This window comes from Bos indicus, chromosome 13 (assembly GCF_029378745.1).
Source record: "Bos indicus isolate NIAB-ARS_2022 breed Sahiwal x Tharparkar chromosome 13, NIAB-ARS_B.indTharparkar_mat_pri_1.0, whole genome shotgun sequence".
NCBI lineage: Eukaryota > Metazoa > Chordata > Mammalia > Artiodactyla > Bovidae > Bos > Bos indicus.
Window position 1 is genome coordinate 60425664 of NC_091772.1, and position 16179 is coordinate 60441842.

At 48.9% G+C, this 16179-nt stretch overlaps 1 protein-coding gene across 1 annotated transcript; it reads left to right on the forward strand.

Annotated features, from left to right (window-relative positions):
• Positions 1 to 8602: 8602 nt before the first annotated feature.
• On the forward strand, positions 8603 to 15690 carry SRXN1 (sulfiredoxin 1). The gene is made up of 2 exons (XM_019972184.2): positions 8603 to 9051; positions 13378 to 15690. The coding sequence occupies exons 1-2, from the start codon at positions 8839 to 8841 to the stop codon at positions 13579 to 13581; spliced, it is 417 nt and encodes a 138-aa protein (XP_019827743.2). The 5' UTR covers positions 8603 to 8838; the 3' UTR covers positions 13582 to 15690.
• The last annotated feature ends 489 nt before the right edge of the window (positions 15691 to 16179 follow it).

The window sequence follows — 16179 nt, forward strand, 5'->3', positions numbered from 1 at the left end:
GTCTCCCCCATTAGATTATAAGCTTTATGAGAAAGGGACTGACAGTCTTTTTGCTTGTCATTAAATTTCCTGGGTCTACCACAGTACCTAGCCAAAGCAGATAACCAGTAATTTTTTTTAATAAACTACACACGTTGAAGTCATAATCAATAAATGGCACCCCACTCCAGTACTCTTGCCTGGAAAATCCCATGGACGGAGGAGCCTGGTAGGCTGCAGTCCATGGGGTCGCTAAGAGTCAGACACGACTGAGTGACTTCACTTTCACTTTTCACTTTCATGCATTGAAGAAGGAAATGGCAACCCACTCCAGTGTTCTTGCCTGGAGAATCCCAGGGACGGGGGAGCCTGGTGGGCTGCTGTCTATGGGGTCACACAGAGTCGGACACGACTGAAGCGACTTGGCAGCAGCAGCAGCATGCTTTAAAAAAAAAAAAAAAGAGTCTTGTTCCCTCATGGCCATAGATGACTGGTTCAGATTTGTGCATCTGACTAGAACTTGGAAATTTCCTCTCTCCTTCTCTCCAAATCATAAGACCTGTAACTTGAGAGCTGTGGCTCAGATTGCTAGCTACTTATCAATATCCACCCTCTCCTTCCTTAGTAAGAGAACTCCATTGTTTGCCAAGCACATTGCCACATTGCATATTGTGGAATATTACATATCCCAGCTGCCCTTGCCACCAGCGGTGGCCATGTGATCAAATTCTGGTCAATGACACACAAGGAGAGTGTTACATGGAATTCTGAGACAACACCCGGAAAAGGAGGGGGTCATATCCTTTGCCTTTCCATTTCTCCACCCTCTTCCAGGCAGGCACTTCAGCAACACCCTTGAACTAGGAGGTGACCCTACTCTAAAAGGATGGAGTTGATGATAGAAAGGGCCTGTGCCCCTAGTGACGGTGGAGCAGCCACCCCAGTCCTGGACTGCCCACTTCCAGATTCTCTTTCCTGAGAGGAAACGTGTTGGGGCATTTTAAGCCTCGCTTGTCAGGTATCTATTACTAAAAGCCAAAGATAACCCCTGCTGATAGCCGCGTTCCTATCACACAGAGGTAATCCCTCTGCCAAGGGAGGGACAGAAAAAAGTCTCTGAACCCACTTTTCTCTAAGGCCTAGTTCCACCCTGCAGTCAAGGGAGTGGCCAAGTGTTCCATTTTCATTAAGCTGATTCACACTGGCTTTCTACACCTGCAAACAGGAGCCTGGGCTAATATGTTGGGACTAGTCTAAAAGTGCAAACACAGAGAGACCTTTGAGATCTATTATAAATTTAAAATGTTACCAAACATATTTGATTTGATATTTGACAATATGATATCGACACATTATCATATTTATTGAGCACTTACAGTGCGTTGGGCACCGTTCTAAGAAACTTACTTACATCATCTCTTTATTCTCTCAACAACTCTACAAGTTAGGCACCATTATGAAGGCCATTTTGAAAGTTAGGAAAACAAGGCACAGACAGGTGCCTGGTCCACGGCTGTCTAACAAGACATGTATAATTTTAACACAGGCAAGGCTCAGAACTATTGAGGATGATCCATGAAACTCCCCCCTTGCCTTAGTTTTGACTTCCCAGTAGCAAAGTCTTGAGTGCAGGTAGTTTATTTGGGAGTTGATTTCAGGAAGCAGGAGTGCAGGGGCAAGAAGAATGAGACAGAGGGTGTGTTAGTGGGGTTGTGGCTGTAGCAATGGGTCTGGTACTGCTATTTTCTGAGAAGGATCCTAAAAAGGTCCAAACGGTCTGGGATGTTTCTCACAATTCTCCACCTGTGACAACGTAACACACTTTTACTCACCAGCTCTGGTTGCCACTGGTGAACACCTCAACACTTCTAGGAGGCTCCCACAGGGATGGAAAATATGGAAGACACCGGAAGCCTTGGCTGGGAAGCCAGCAGTGCTAGTGAGTCTGGGTTTGCACAGTACTTCCCACCACAATTTTAGCTGAGATCAAAAGATCCAAGGGGACATCCCACTGATATCCAGGTCTTTGGTCTACCCTTTCCTTGTCGACAAAGCTCACATTTGTTCAGACATGTATTCATCACTTAACCCATCGAGGGGGCTCAAAGGGGGCTGACCCCATGGGTGTGGCTGATTGGTCTCCTCCAACACAAGCAGAGTCATCCCAGTGGGTGACAGGTTCTAGCACCCATACGTAAGCAACTCAGCACATGGTACGTCCGGGTGGTTGTTGTTCAGTCACTCAGTCGTGTCTGACTCTTTGTGACCCCATGGACTACACACCACACCAGGCTTTCTCGTCCTTCACTATCTCCTGGAGTTTGCTCAGACTCATGCCCACCGAGTCTGCCATCCAACCATCTCATCCTCTTCTCCTTTTGCCCTCAATCTTTCCCAGCATCAGGGTGTTTTCCATTCAGTCAGCTCTTTGCATCAGATGGCCAAAGTACTGGAGCTTCGGCATCAGTTCTTCCAATGAATATTCAGGGTTGATTTCCTTTAGGATTGACTGGTTTGATCTCCTTACTGTCCAAGGGACTCTCAAAGAGTCTTCTCCCAACACCACAGTTCAAAAGCATCAATTATTGGGCACTCAGCTTTCTTTATAGTCCAACTCTCACATCGATACATGACTACTCAAAAACCATTGCTTTGACTACATGCACCTTTGTTGGTAAAGTCATGTCTCTGCTTTTTTTTTTTTTTTAATATGCTGTCTAGGTTGGCATTAGCTTTTCTTCCAAGGAGTAAGTGTCTTTTACTTTCATGGCTGCAGTCACCATCTGCAGAGATTTTGGAGGCCCCCCCAAAATAAAATCTCTCACTGTTTCCACTGTTTCCCCATCTATTTGCCATGAAGTGATGGGACTGGATGCCATAATCTTAGTTTTTTGAACGTTGAGTTATAAGCCCACTTTTTTTCACTCTCCTCTTCCACTTTCATCAAGAGGCTCTTTAGTTCCTCTTCGCTTCTTGCCATTAGGGTGGTGTCATCTGCATATCTGAGGTTATTGAGATTTCTCCCGGCAGTCTTGATACCAGCTTGTGCTTCACCCAGCCCAGCGTTTTGCATGATGTACTCTGCATATAAGTTAAATAAGCAGAGTGACAATATACAGCCTTGACGTAAGCCTTTCCTAATTTGGAACCATTCTGTTGTTCTATGTCCAGTTCTAACTGTTGCTTCCTGACTCAATGTTTATATCCCCCAAAAGTCCATATGTTGAAGCTTAATCCCTAGCGTGCTGGTAGTTGGTGGTAGGACTTTGGGGAGGTGATTAGGTCATGAGGGTGGGATGATTCTGATGCATGATGTTTCCTCACAGGGTCTCCAGCAGAAGTGACCCCAGTTAACCATCATGTTAACTGCTCATCAGTGTCCTCTATACTGGCATTTCTCCCTTCCCCAGTCCTTCCTGGGCTCACTTCCTACAGCAGATTGTCTTCCAAAGATGGTCCCAACAATATCTCGTTTGTGGGAACAAGCTCTTTTAGGACCTTGCTTCTCTTTCCATCAAGACATGGAATCTCCATATCTTCCCTTGAGCCTGGTTGGGGGCAGGGTGGTGGTGTGACAGCTCCTACAAATAGAACACCACAGAAATGATGCCATGGGACTTCCAAGACTAGACTGGAAAAGGCCATGAAGCTTCTGCCAAGTTCTCTTGGGACACTCCTTCTTGAAAGCCAGCTGCCATGCTATGAGGACGCCCAGGCCACATGGAAAGGCCCCGTGGAGGTGTTCCAGCTGACAAGCAGGATGGTCCAGTGCATGTGTAAGTGAAGACACCTCGAGATGATTCTAGCCCCAGCCATCAAGTCACCCCCAGCCATTGAATCACCTCTCAGCTGATGGCCCAGACATTGCAGAGAAGAGACAACCAGTGCCCACGGTGCCCTGCCTGAATTCTTGACCCACAGAATCTGTGAGGATAATAAAAATGGTCGTTTGTTATTGACTATGCCAAAGCCTTCGACTGTGTGGATCACAATAAACTGTGGAAAATTCTGAAAGAGATGGGAATACCAGACCACCTGACCTGACTCTTGAGAAATCTGTATGCAGGTCAGGAAGCAACAGTTAGAACAGGACATGGAACAACAGACTGGTTCCAAATAGGAAAAGGAGTACATCAAGGCTGTATATTGTCACCCTGCTTATTTAACTTATATGCAGAGTACATCATGAGAAACACTGGGCTGGGAGAAGCACAAGCTGGAATCAAGATTGCCGGGAGAAATCTCAATAACCTCAGATATGCAGATGACACCACCCTTATGGCAGAAAGTGAAGAAGAACTAAAAAGCCTCTTGATGAAAGTGAAAGAGGAGAGTGAAAAAGTTGGCTTAAAGCTCAACATTCAGCAAACGAAGATCATGGCATCCAGTCCCATCACTTCATGGGAAATAGATGGGGAAACAGTGGAAACAGTGTCAGACTTTATTTTTGGGGGCTCTAAAACCACTGCAGATGGTGACTGCAGCCATGAAAGTAGAAGACGCTTACTCCTTGGAAGGAAAGTTATGACCAACCTAGACAGCATATTCAAAAGCAGAGACATTACTTTGCCAACAAAGGTCCGTCTAGTCAAGGCTATGGTTTTTCCTGTGGTCATGTATGGATGTGAGAGCTGGACTGTGAAGAAGGCTGAGCGCCGAAGAATTGATGCTTTTGAACTGTGGTGTTGGAGAAGACTCTTGAGAGTCCCTTGGACTGCAAGGAGATCCAACCAGTCCATCCTAAAGGAGATCAGTCCTGGGTGTTCTTTGGAACGAATGATGCTAAAACTGAAACTCCAGTACTTCGGCCACCTCACGCGAAGAGTTGACTCATTGGAAAAGACTCTGATGCTGGGAGGGATTGGGGGCAGGAGGAGAAGGGGACAACAGAGGATGAGATGGCTGGATGGCATCACTGACTCGATGGACGTGAGTCTGGGTGAACTCCGGGAGTTGGTGATGGACAGGGAGGCCTGGCGTGCTGCGATTCATGGGGTCACAAAGAGTCGGACACGACTGAGCGACTGAACTGAACTGTGCCACTGCATTTTTCAGTGGTTTGTGTTACAGTGATATAATAACTAGAGCAGCTCCCCAAGAAAGTGCCTGCACACAAGTCCCAGTCTCACAGTCTACTTTTGGAAGAACCCAAACTAAAACAAAAGAATATTGTTAGATCCCAGAATTTCTCCAGCTTCCAGTCGCACGCTTACATTAGCCTCAGTGGAAGGTACCTCATCTTAATCCCAACACAAGGGTCAGGTCTTCATGTCATTAGTTTATGGGTGGTGTTGTTCAGTCACTGAGTCGTGTCTGACTCTTTGTGACCCCAAGGACTGCAGCATGCCAGGCTTCCCTGTCCCTCACCATCACCCAAAGTTTGCCCAAGTTCATGTCCATTGCATTGGTGATGCCATGGATAGTTTAGGGATAGATGGGCCAAAATAATAGAACTGCTGACTAGCCAGGTCCTCTTCCCCCATCAATCCTCCTTTCTCATGGAATCTTCCCCAAAACCACACAGGAAAACAAGGTTGAAGTACCAGGCTTTGCCAGTTCTGTTCAAGGATCAGAGGCCATGAACTTCAAGGGAGGGTAAACTTTCTTGAGCCCAGAGGTGAACACCAATTAAGCTAAACCAATCAGTGTAAAGCTTCCGAGGTGTAAAGAATCCAGGGGTAAATAATCCAATGCAGGGGACTCAGGTTCAATCCCTGGGTTGGGAAGATCCCTCCTCCTGCCATCCCCTGGAGGAGGAAATGGCAACCCACTCCAGTATTCTTGCTTGGGAAATCTCATGGACAGAGGAGCCTGGTGGGCTACAGTCTACAGGATTGCAAAGGGTTGGACACGACTGAGCAACTGAGCATGCATGTACACAATCAGGGTAGTTCCAGTCTCCTTGCCTGGGACTGGTTTAGGCATGGAAGTACGATGAGACATGAGGAAAACACTCCTGGGCAGAAGGGTGGGCAGGCAGAGGATGGTTACTAAAGGTTTCTTCAGTCTTAAAAAGAGGGGCAAAGGGATGTCAATGTCCTAACTTCCACCTTTGAAAGCCGTTGTATACGATGCTTGAAGCTACAGCAAAACATCTTGGGACCATGAGGGGCAAGCATGAGGATAAAAACAAGAACACGGAGGATGATGGCACAAAAAGCTGGAAAGAACCTGACATTGTTCAATTACCTCTTTACCAATCATGGATATACCTGCCTCCAGAAATCTTAATTATGTGGAAATACAAGTCTTCTTAAGGCTTAAAATTCAATTTTGAGTTGAACTACAGGTGTCTCAACATACAGAATTTGTTACCAGGAGTGGGGGGTTCTCACTGGGCAAACTATGATGAAAGATTCAGGACAATTCTCCATTTTCCCATCCCAGAAGCTGTTCCCTCATTTCTTCTTACTTTCTGAAAGAAGGAAGTGGTTCTAAAGGAACAACTTCCCTCTTGATGAAATTCTCTAATTACCAGTAATTTGGGGGCTGAGGGGAAGCCCAGGTGGCTCAGCAGTAAAGAATCCACTTGCCAGCGTAGGAGACACAAGAGACTTGGGTTTGATCCCTGGGTTGGGAAGACACCCTGGAGAAGGAAATGGCAACAGGCTACAGTCCATGGGGGTCCCAAAGAGTCAGACATGACTGAGTGACTGAACACACACACACGTGCCAGATTCCTTTCTAAACACTATATGTTATTTTCATTTACTCTCCCTGGCAATTGAGAAAGGAAACCAAGACACAGAGAAGTTGGGTATCCCACCACAAACACACACACACACACACACACACACACACACACACACACACCACACTGGCTAGTCGGTGGCAGAGCCAGGACTTAAATCCATCCCATTCAAGTAACTCCAGATCCTATACCCTAAACCATCACCTGCTTCTTCCCTGTTTTCCCTCTCCAGAACCAAGCCACTTTCCAGTGTGAATAACCCCTCCTCCAGGAAGCCCTTCCTGGTTCTCCTTCAGCACTCTGGGTGTCGTGATGAAACCTGTCACCTTCCTTGATTATCACTATGTAAGCACTGATTTGGGCTTCCCTGGTGGCTCAGTGGTAAAGAATCCCCCTGTAATGCAGGAGATGCAGGTTCGAACCCTGGGTCAGGAAGATCCCCTGGAGGAGCGGATGGCAACCCACTCCATTATTCTTGCCTGGAGAATCCCATGGATGGAGAGCCTGGCGAGCTACAGTCCACAGGGTCGCAAAGAGTCAACCACAACTGTAGCGACTTAGCACGCACATCACCCTCTAACACCCATTATCTCCAAATGTTTTCACAGTTCCCTCACTATCATTTTACAAAAGAGAAGGCTGATGCTCTTGCATCTTCCCTGAGACCACACAGCCAGGGAGTGGCCATTTGGGATCTGAACCCAGGCCAGTCTGTGCCAAAGTCTTACTGTTGCCACAGATGCTATAAACACCAGAGATTAAAACCGGGAGCCTCTGCCTGCCTCCCTCTGGCTCCAGAGGACACTGGGTGCTGAATCTGGGATCAAGGAAATAGAGAGCTTTAAACAGAAGAGAGTGGGGATACCAGTCGGCATGTTTGGACCTAAGTCATGGGCTTCCCTGATAGCTCAGCTGGTAAAAAATCCATCTGCAATGCAGGAGACCTGGGTTCTATCCCTGGGTTGGGAAGATCCCCTGGAGAAGGGAACAGCTACCCACTCCAGTATTCTGGCCTGGAGAATCCCATGGACTCTATAGTCCATAGGGTCGCAAAGAGTCGGACATGACTGGGCGACTTTCACTTCACTTCACATCACCACCACCCCTTGCAGCCCTGGTGTCCTCATCTGTAAGCAGGTGTTTAGTGGCCTGAGACTCTGAGCTCAGCATTTCATTTCCAGGGCCCTACCTTGGACAAGTGCTTCAACAACCGTGTCAACTTCCTCAAGGCGCTGTGAGGATGAAAGCAGTTATTGTGGAGGTTCAGGGCAGTGCCCACACACTGTCAGCATCCTTCCAAAAGGCTCCCTGGGACTTCCCTGGTGATTCAGTGGCTAGGACTCCACGGGCACAATGCAAGGGGCCTGGTTGGGCCATCCCTGGTTGAGGAACTAAATTCCGCATGCTGCAACTAACACCCAAAGCAGCCAAATAAATACTTACAAAATGTTCCTTGGAACCCTGGTTCAGCCACTTACTAAGCCCATGACCTTGGGGAAAAACCACTTAAAGCTCGCTGTGCCTCAGTTTCCTCATCTGTAAAATGGAAATAATAATCATACCTAGCTGGTAGGGTTGTTTGAGGTTTAAATAGGTGATGTACATGCTAAGTGTTTAGAACAGTGCCTGACACAGCACCACATTCAGCAGATTCCTAGAATGACTGTCTTTGGTATTAGTACCACCTCTGCAGCTATCACCACTAGCAATCCAAGGGCTGGGCGGCCAAGCGGCGAGTTTTGCCGACTCACCTTCGCTGGGCAGGTCCTGCCCCCTCTACCCTGTGCCCCCGCCATGGGCCTGAGTCACCCCGGAATGTGCGTCACCCGCGCCCCTCCCACTCCACGACCTGCAGACTCACCCTGAGTCAGCCTGCCCGGCCGCTTCCACTCCCGGGACGCCGCGCGGCGGAGGGCAGGCGGCGAGGCGCCCCCCAGCGGAGGGCCGAAGCCCCGCGCGCGTCGGGCAGCCGGGGGCGAGCGGAGCAGAGGTCCCGCAGGGGCGCTCGCTGGTGGGCGGGACCACCCTGGGGCCAGGGGAGAGAGACGCTCCGCGCTGCCCGGCTGCGCCCCCCTCCGCCCGCGCGGAATGGTACGGCCCGGCCGAGGTTAAAGCCCGGGGGTGGAGGTGCCGAGTCCCGCGACGGCCCAGGCGGCGGCGACGGCGGAATGATGGGTCTCCGCGCGGGAGGAGCGCTGAGCAGAGCCGGGGCGGGCCGGGGGGCGCCCGAGGCACCTGGGCCGAGCGGCGGCGCGCAGGGCGGCAGCATCCACTCGGGCTGCATCACCGCCGTGCACAACGTGCCGCTGAGCGTGCTCATCCGTCCTCTGCCGTCTGTGCTGGACCAAGCCAAGGTGCAAAGCCTCGTGGACACGATCCGGGTGAGGCCCCGGGGAAGCCGGCTGCTGGGAAGGCTTCGGAGGAGGGAAGTCGCGCTGGACGCGAGAAGGGACTAGTTCAGTTTCAGCCGGAGTTTAGCCTTTGCTCTGTGACCTTGAGCAAGAGTTTGGGCCTCTCTGGGTCTCTATTTCGTCATGGAGCAAGGAGACTGGAGGAGGTCATTAAAATAACTCTCTCTGACTCCTATAAAGATAGCACTTGATATGGGCTTCCCTGGTGGCTCCCAGTAAGGAATCTGCCTGCAATGCAGGAGACCCGGGTTCCATCCCTGGGTTGGGAAGACCCCCTGGAGGAGGGCATGGCAACCCGTTCCAGTATTCTTGCCTGGAGAATCCCATGGACAGGGGAGCCTGGCAGGCTGCACCCCATAGGGTCACACAGAGCCCGACATGACTAAAGCGACTAAGCAGCAGCAGCTTCTTCATACCAACCCTGTAAGGTAGATACTACTATTGTTCCTCTTACAGACAAGGAAATGAGGCCCAGGAGGATCCAAGCAGCTTGTCCAAGGTCAGGCATTTTAGAAAGTGGCACAGCCTGGCCCCAGTGCCCAGCTGCATGGCCACCACATAACCTGTGTGGTCACTTCTGGCTGTGGCAGTGGGACTGGGGGTGTCCTGTGCTGGGAAGACCTTGTTTGAACTGGAATTGGGAGAGAATGGGGTCAGCCACATCTCAGAGAGAGCTCAGGAAGGTCGGGGTGATCCTGGAGGGAGGGGACATGAGTGTCAGGTTAGGCCTGTGCAGCATCATATCCCCAGCCCCCAGACCCTCAGAAGTGGCCACAGGAGACCCCGAGGCCCCACAAAACCTCTCTACTGCTTGCCTGTTGTCTTTCAGTCCTAGAGTTTACACTGCTGCTTCCACTGTCTGGAACTGCTTCCCAGAGAGCCGCAGGGACTGGTCCCTCGCTTGGGTCAGGTGCCTGCCTCCCAGCAGCCCTGGCTTCTCTAGGTCTCCCATTAACCTGAGTAGTTCACCTTGAAAGCATAATTCAGGATAACACCTGAGTTATGTTATCTATGTGTTTGTGTTTTATTGTCTCCCTTCCCCCATCTCATTTGAACTCCAAGGAGCTGGGGTTTTATCTGGTCATAGCACGAGCACGGTGCCTGGCTGTTTGTGATAGATCTGTCCAGGGATACTCTCTCCTACCCTTGGGCCTTTGCACAAGCTTCCCCCCTGCCAGAGACACTCCTTCATCTCTTCTTTACTGTTTCTAACTCCTTCTTGGTCTTCTTTCAGTGTCAGTGTCTTCCTTGACAGCCCCTGTAAGGTTAGGGGCCTCCTGATGGCCCCCAGCCACCTCCATACCTGTCAGCACACCTCTGATCCGGTACAACTGGGGTGTAATGGCCTCAGACACCTGTCTTCCACACCAGCACCATACCTTCTGGGAGGCAAAAACCAGGCCTGTCTTTGCTTATGGCATGTATTAGTTTTCTATGGCTACTGTAACAAATTCCAGAAACTTAGTGACTTAAAGCCAAGATTTTATTACTTTATAGTTCTATAGTTCAGAAGTCCAGAATGAGTCTCACTGGGCTAAAGTCAAGGTATCAGCCGGGCTGCATTCTTTTCTGGAGTCTCTGGGGGAGAATTCATTTCCTTGTTTTTCCCAGCTTCTAGAGGCCACCCACATTTTGGCTCATGACCTCTTTCCTCCACCTCAGAAGCCAGCAATATTAGATCTCCTCTTGCTCCTCTCTGTTCCACGTTTAAGGTCTCTGGTGATTACTTTTGGCCCATCTGGACAACCCAGAATAATATCTCCATCTCAAGATCTTTAACTTAATTCCATCTGGAAAGTTCCTATCCCTTGGGAGTAACATATTCACAGGTTCCAGGGATTAGGATGTGGACATCTTTGGGGGCTGTTATCCTGCCCACCCATCATCACAGCCCTGACACCCAGCACAAGGCTTGCCTGGCACAACTGCCTCTTTTGCTGCTGAACTGTCAGGGAGGCTGTGCTCCACGCCTAACTTATATCAGCTTCCCAACTTCATCAACAGCCTATAGGGTATCTATTCCCATCTTACAGATAAGGAACAATGCCCAGTGGCAAGGCCCCTTGCTTACACCTCCCTCCCTACCCAGCCACCTCCCTCCCCGCTCCTGCTGCTCTGTGGAGTAGCTGGGATTTAAATTCAGGTTTGCCTTGTGCAAGAACCCCAGCTCATAACTGCTGGGCCTTACTGCTTAATAATAACTTCTGGGATAAATGGAAAAACGAATCCATCAATGCAGCCTAAGAAGAGACCGCTTTAGGGCCAGTGTGGAAGGCCTTCTAGCAACTCACTTAATTCCATCTCCCCCTACTCCATCCCACCCTGCCCCAGACTCTCCCTATGTAGAGGTCCACCCACTCTCCATCTGGCTACTAAGGCCCTGAACAGGAAGTCAGCTTAGATTTTCTTCTTCTCTTCTCCTCACATTCGCCCCTCCCCTGGGATCTGCCCCCTGAACATGTCGCTAACCTGTCCATCTCTCCCTGTCCTCTGAACGCCCTAACCCAGGACAGCCTCCTCTGCTGCGTACCTGCTGGGGACTCGCCTCTGTCCTCCCTGCTTTTGTCTTTGTCCACCTCACCAAGGCTGCTTTCTCGTCACACCTTTCTAGAATGTCCCTCATATCATGTCACCCTCTCCTGTTTAAAACACTCCAGGACCTAAGAGGTATAAACTTCCATTTATAAAATAAATGAGTCATGTATGAAATGTGCAGTGTGGGAAAGATAGTCAAAAACTACATAATATCTTTATATGTTGATGGATGGTAACTAGACTCAATCATGATGATCATTTTGAAATGTATAGAAATATCCAATCACTGCGTTGTGTACCAGGAACTAACATAGTGGTGTACATCAATTATACTTCAAAAACAAACAAACTCATAGAAAAAAGGCCAGATTTGGGATTACCAGAGGTAGGGGTGGGAGGGGGAGAGTAAAGAGAAGGAAAATTGTATGCAGGTGGTCACAAGGCACTGACTTCTATTATAAGATAAATAAGTACCAGGGATGTAAAGTACAACATGATAAATATAATAAACACTGTTGTGCATTATGTATGAAAGTTGTTTAGAGAGTAAGTCCTAAGAGCTTTCATCACAAGGAGGCTTCCCTGGTGGCTCAGATGGTAAAGAATCTGCCTGCAATGCAGGAGGCCTGAGTTCAACCCCTTGGTTGGGAAGATCCCCTGGAGAAGGGAATGGTAACCCAGTATTCTTGCCTGGAGAATTCCATGGACAGAGGAGCCTGGCGGGCTACAGTCCATGGGGTTGCAAAGAGAGAGACTAACACAACTGAGAGACGAATACTTTAGTCACAAGGGAAAAAAGTTTTTTATTTCTTTAATTTTGTATGTATATGAGATGATGGATGTTCACGGAACTTATTGTAGTCATCATTTCATGATGTTTTAAGTCAAATCATTGTATTTATACCTTCAGCTTATACCGTGCTGTACATCAGTTCTATCTCAATAAAACCTTTCTGGCCTCTTCTGCTCCACAGACCCTTGAGTCTCTTCTGGCTACACTGGCCTCTTTGCCTTGCCTGCAATACAGCGAGCTTGTTCTCGCCTCAGGCATTTTGCATTTGCTATTCCCTCTGCCTGGAACGCCCTTCCCACGGGTAATACACACTGTGCCTTACTGAGCCTAGTCCATGTGCCAAGTGCTGTTTGAAGCACTGTATGTCTGTTAACTCATTAAACCCAACAGTTCTATGAGGTGGTTGTGTCATCTTCATCCCCATCTGGGGCAACTGAGGCACAAATATGAATTGTCAAAGGTCACAGAGCAATTAAGTAGCAGAGCTGAGATTTGAACTTGGCAGTCAGACTCTTTCTCTAAAGATTCTACCTCTCTGTCTTCCCCAGGGGAGTTCTCTGTGTTCAGGTCTCTGCTTCATTGTCACTCCCATCGTTGTCATGACAACCTGTGTTATTGTCTTCTTAGCATTTATCACTCTAGCATCCATGTGCCCCATGGTGGCAGGGGCTGTGTCTGTACCTTATTCCCAGAGTCTAGAACAGTGCCAGGTAATATACATGTGGTGTGATAAATGGTTAACAACCTGGGGGTGGGAAGAAGCCCTGATTTGTAGTATCTGCCAATTTCCTTGGTGTAAATACTCTTACCATGACTGATTTTCATGCTGCCAAGGTCAGCCAGCTCACAAAACTGACCATGTAACTGTTGCCTTTCACAAACCAGCGTGAGCACCTGGAGGAGTTCAGCCCAGGTTAACTGTCCAACACCATGCCACGCTCATTCACCCTGTGTCCTCTTGCCGCCAGGAGAATCCAGACAGCGTTCCCCCGATCGACGTCCTCTGGATCAAAGGGGCCCAGGGCGGTGACTACTTCTACTCCTTTGGGGGCTGCCACCGGTATGCAGCCTACCAGCAGCTGCAGCGAGAGACCATCCCCGCCAAGCTTGTCCAGTCCACCCTCTCGGACCTAAGGGTGTACCTGGGCGCTTCCACGCCGGACTTGCAGTAGCAGCCTCTTTGGCACTTGCCACCACTACCAGGAAGCTGGAAGACACCTGGCCTCCAGTGGACTAGGCCGTGCAAAGGTGTAGCAGGAGTGCGTTCCATTTGTGCGTGGCAGGTGGGTCTGGCGTGAAGCACCCTCTTAGCTAGCTTCAAGACCTTGGACTCATGACTGAACAGTGTGGGGTCCCACTTCCCACCTTGGGGAAAATGGGGTCCTGTGTTTGCTCTTGAGAAATTATTGAGAGGCTGAAATGAGAAAGGAGACGGATTTGGAGAGTCATATGCCCCTGGCTCCAGATTCCCAAGGACAAAGATCCTTCTGCATTTCTGTCCTTGTATCATGTGAATTCATTCATCTGCAAGTGAAGGAAAACCTAGGTTACAGTGACTTAAACAAAGAGAAGTTTGCTTTTCCACATAGCATGAATTCTGGAGACTGTTGGCTAATGGTACTGGTTAAACCACTCAGCAAAGTTAGGGCACACATCTCTGATCCTTTCAGCCTTTCCCTCATTGCTTATCACTTCACAGTCACAAGATGGCTGCTGTACCTCCAGCAATCGTGGCTATGTCCAAGGAAGAAGGGAGTCAGGGAGGAGAAAGGGCCCAGCCAGCTGGACCGATCAGCTTCTATCATAAATTCAGGACTTTTCAGAGGCCTGTTTCCTGCTGTCTTCCCCCGTGTATTTCTACTTAGATCTCCTTGGCCCAAACCAGGTACAGAAGCCACCCCTAGCTGCAAAGAAAACTAAGACAGCAGGAACACAATTGTCACAGTTGAGTAGATCAATCATATCCCATCTCCTAGAACTGTCACACAGCCTCCTAAAAAATACTGGAATCCCATTGCCAAGAGAGAAATAAGAAATTGTGTATCAGTTAGCCTTTGCTGAGAAACCAACAATTCCTGAACTTGGCAGCTAAATACAAGTTGTTTATTTGTCTACAATTCTGTGGGTTAGCAATTTGGGCTGGACTCATCTGGGCAGTTCTGCTGACCTTGCCTGAGGTCACTCATGGGGTTGTATGCAAATCAATTGTCACCCAAAATGGCCTGGATGGTTTCAAATAGCCTGACTCCCTTGTCTGGGCAGTAGGTGGGCTGTTGCCTGGGTGACTTGGTTCTCCTCCAGGTGGCCACTCCACCAGTTAGTTCAGGCTTATTCACATGATGGCATCAGGGCTGAGAGAGAGGAAGAGAGAGAGAGAGAGAAGTGGGGCGTGCATGGGAGACAGGAAGAGAGAGAAAGATGGAGAGAGAGGAGAAGTTGCAAGGCTTTTTTGAGTTCTAGGCCAGAATTGGTGTAACGTCACTTCTGCTAAGTCCTTTTGGTCAAAGCAAATCAAAAGTTTGGCTCATATTCAAGGGCTGGGGAAACAGACTATACCTCGTGGAGAAACTACAAATGATTTGTGGCATTTTTTCTATCTATCACAAATGACTTTGGATAGCAAATAACAGTGTTTCTTTGTTTCTTTCTCTCATGCATGGGGCCTTGCTCTGTCCAGGCTGAAGTCATTAAACACTGTCCTGGCCCTGCCGAGGGGAAGAAGTGAGGGGCGGTGGATGGGGCTCTCCTAGGGCTGGGCCCACTCTGGGAGGGCCCTCAACATCTGTACTCTGGTGGGTTAGGGTGGGTGGGTAGGCCAGGTAGGACACTCCAAAGGAGCTTCTGAAATCCTGTAGTCCTGCGGGGAAGCGAAGAGGCAGAGGAAGGGTGCAGAGTGAGGTGGACCTTCCTCTTACTGCACTGCTGAGGGAACTCCACCACTTGGCATTTTCAAACTTCATTTTCTCCAGCTCAGTAATGAAGACAACCGCTTTCCCACCCATTCTCTGTCCCAGGGATTGATGACTGAGGTGACCAATGGAATTTAAAAGGACGTAGTCCTAAATGTAGTGTGATATCCTGGATTGGAACTTGAAACAACAGCAACAAAAGGACATTAATGGAAAAACTGAAAATCTGAAGAAGGTCTGGATGTTAGTTAATTTATCCAAATGTTGATATTGGGGTGGGCTGGGTACAGAGGATATGGGAACACGGTACTGTATTCACAACTTTTCTGTTAATCAAAAATCACTGCCAAATAAAAGTTTATTTAATAAAAAGAGAGGGGTAATTGAGATAAACCAATGGTTCTGGTTCACAAAATGGGTTTGCTGAATCACAGATGATCATACTGCACCCCCAGAGTTGCTAATTCAGAAGGTCTAGGGTGGAGCCTAAGAATTTGCTTTTCCAACAAGTTCCCAGCTGATGTTGATGCTGCTGATCAGGGACCGCAAGCTGAGAACCACTGATCTAGACTGTTGCTTCTTTTCAAGTATGGTGACAGCCCTGCACCTCCAATGGAGAAGAAAGAGTTGGGTCCCAGGAGATCCATGTTTTGGAACTAGCTTGTGCACCCGGGTGCTCCATATGACATTGGACAAGCCCGTTCCTGGGGCTTCTTCCAAGTTGTCTAATGGACTGTCTACCCCTGAGGTTTGTAGAGGCGCTTGGGGGCGGGGTGGAGGGTAGCTGAGGACATGCTTTATAAGCTGCTGTCATGACTTGCTGCTTCTCATGTGAGACACCTGCACCCACTGAGTAACAGA

Coding starts and splice junctions, on each gene's coding strand:
- SRXN1 (XM_019972184.2), top strand. CDS start 8,839: ATGATGGGTCTCCGCGCGGGAGGAGCGCTGAGCAGAGCCGGGGCGGGC. Junction 9,052..13,377: donor GCCTCGTGGACACGATCCGG/GTGAGGCCCCGG, acceptor TCTTGCCGCCAG/GAGAATCCAGACAGCGTTCC.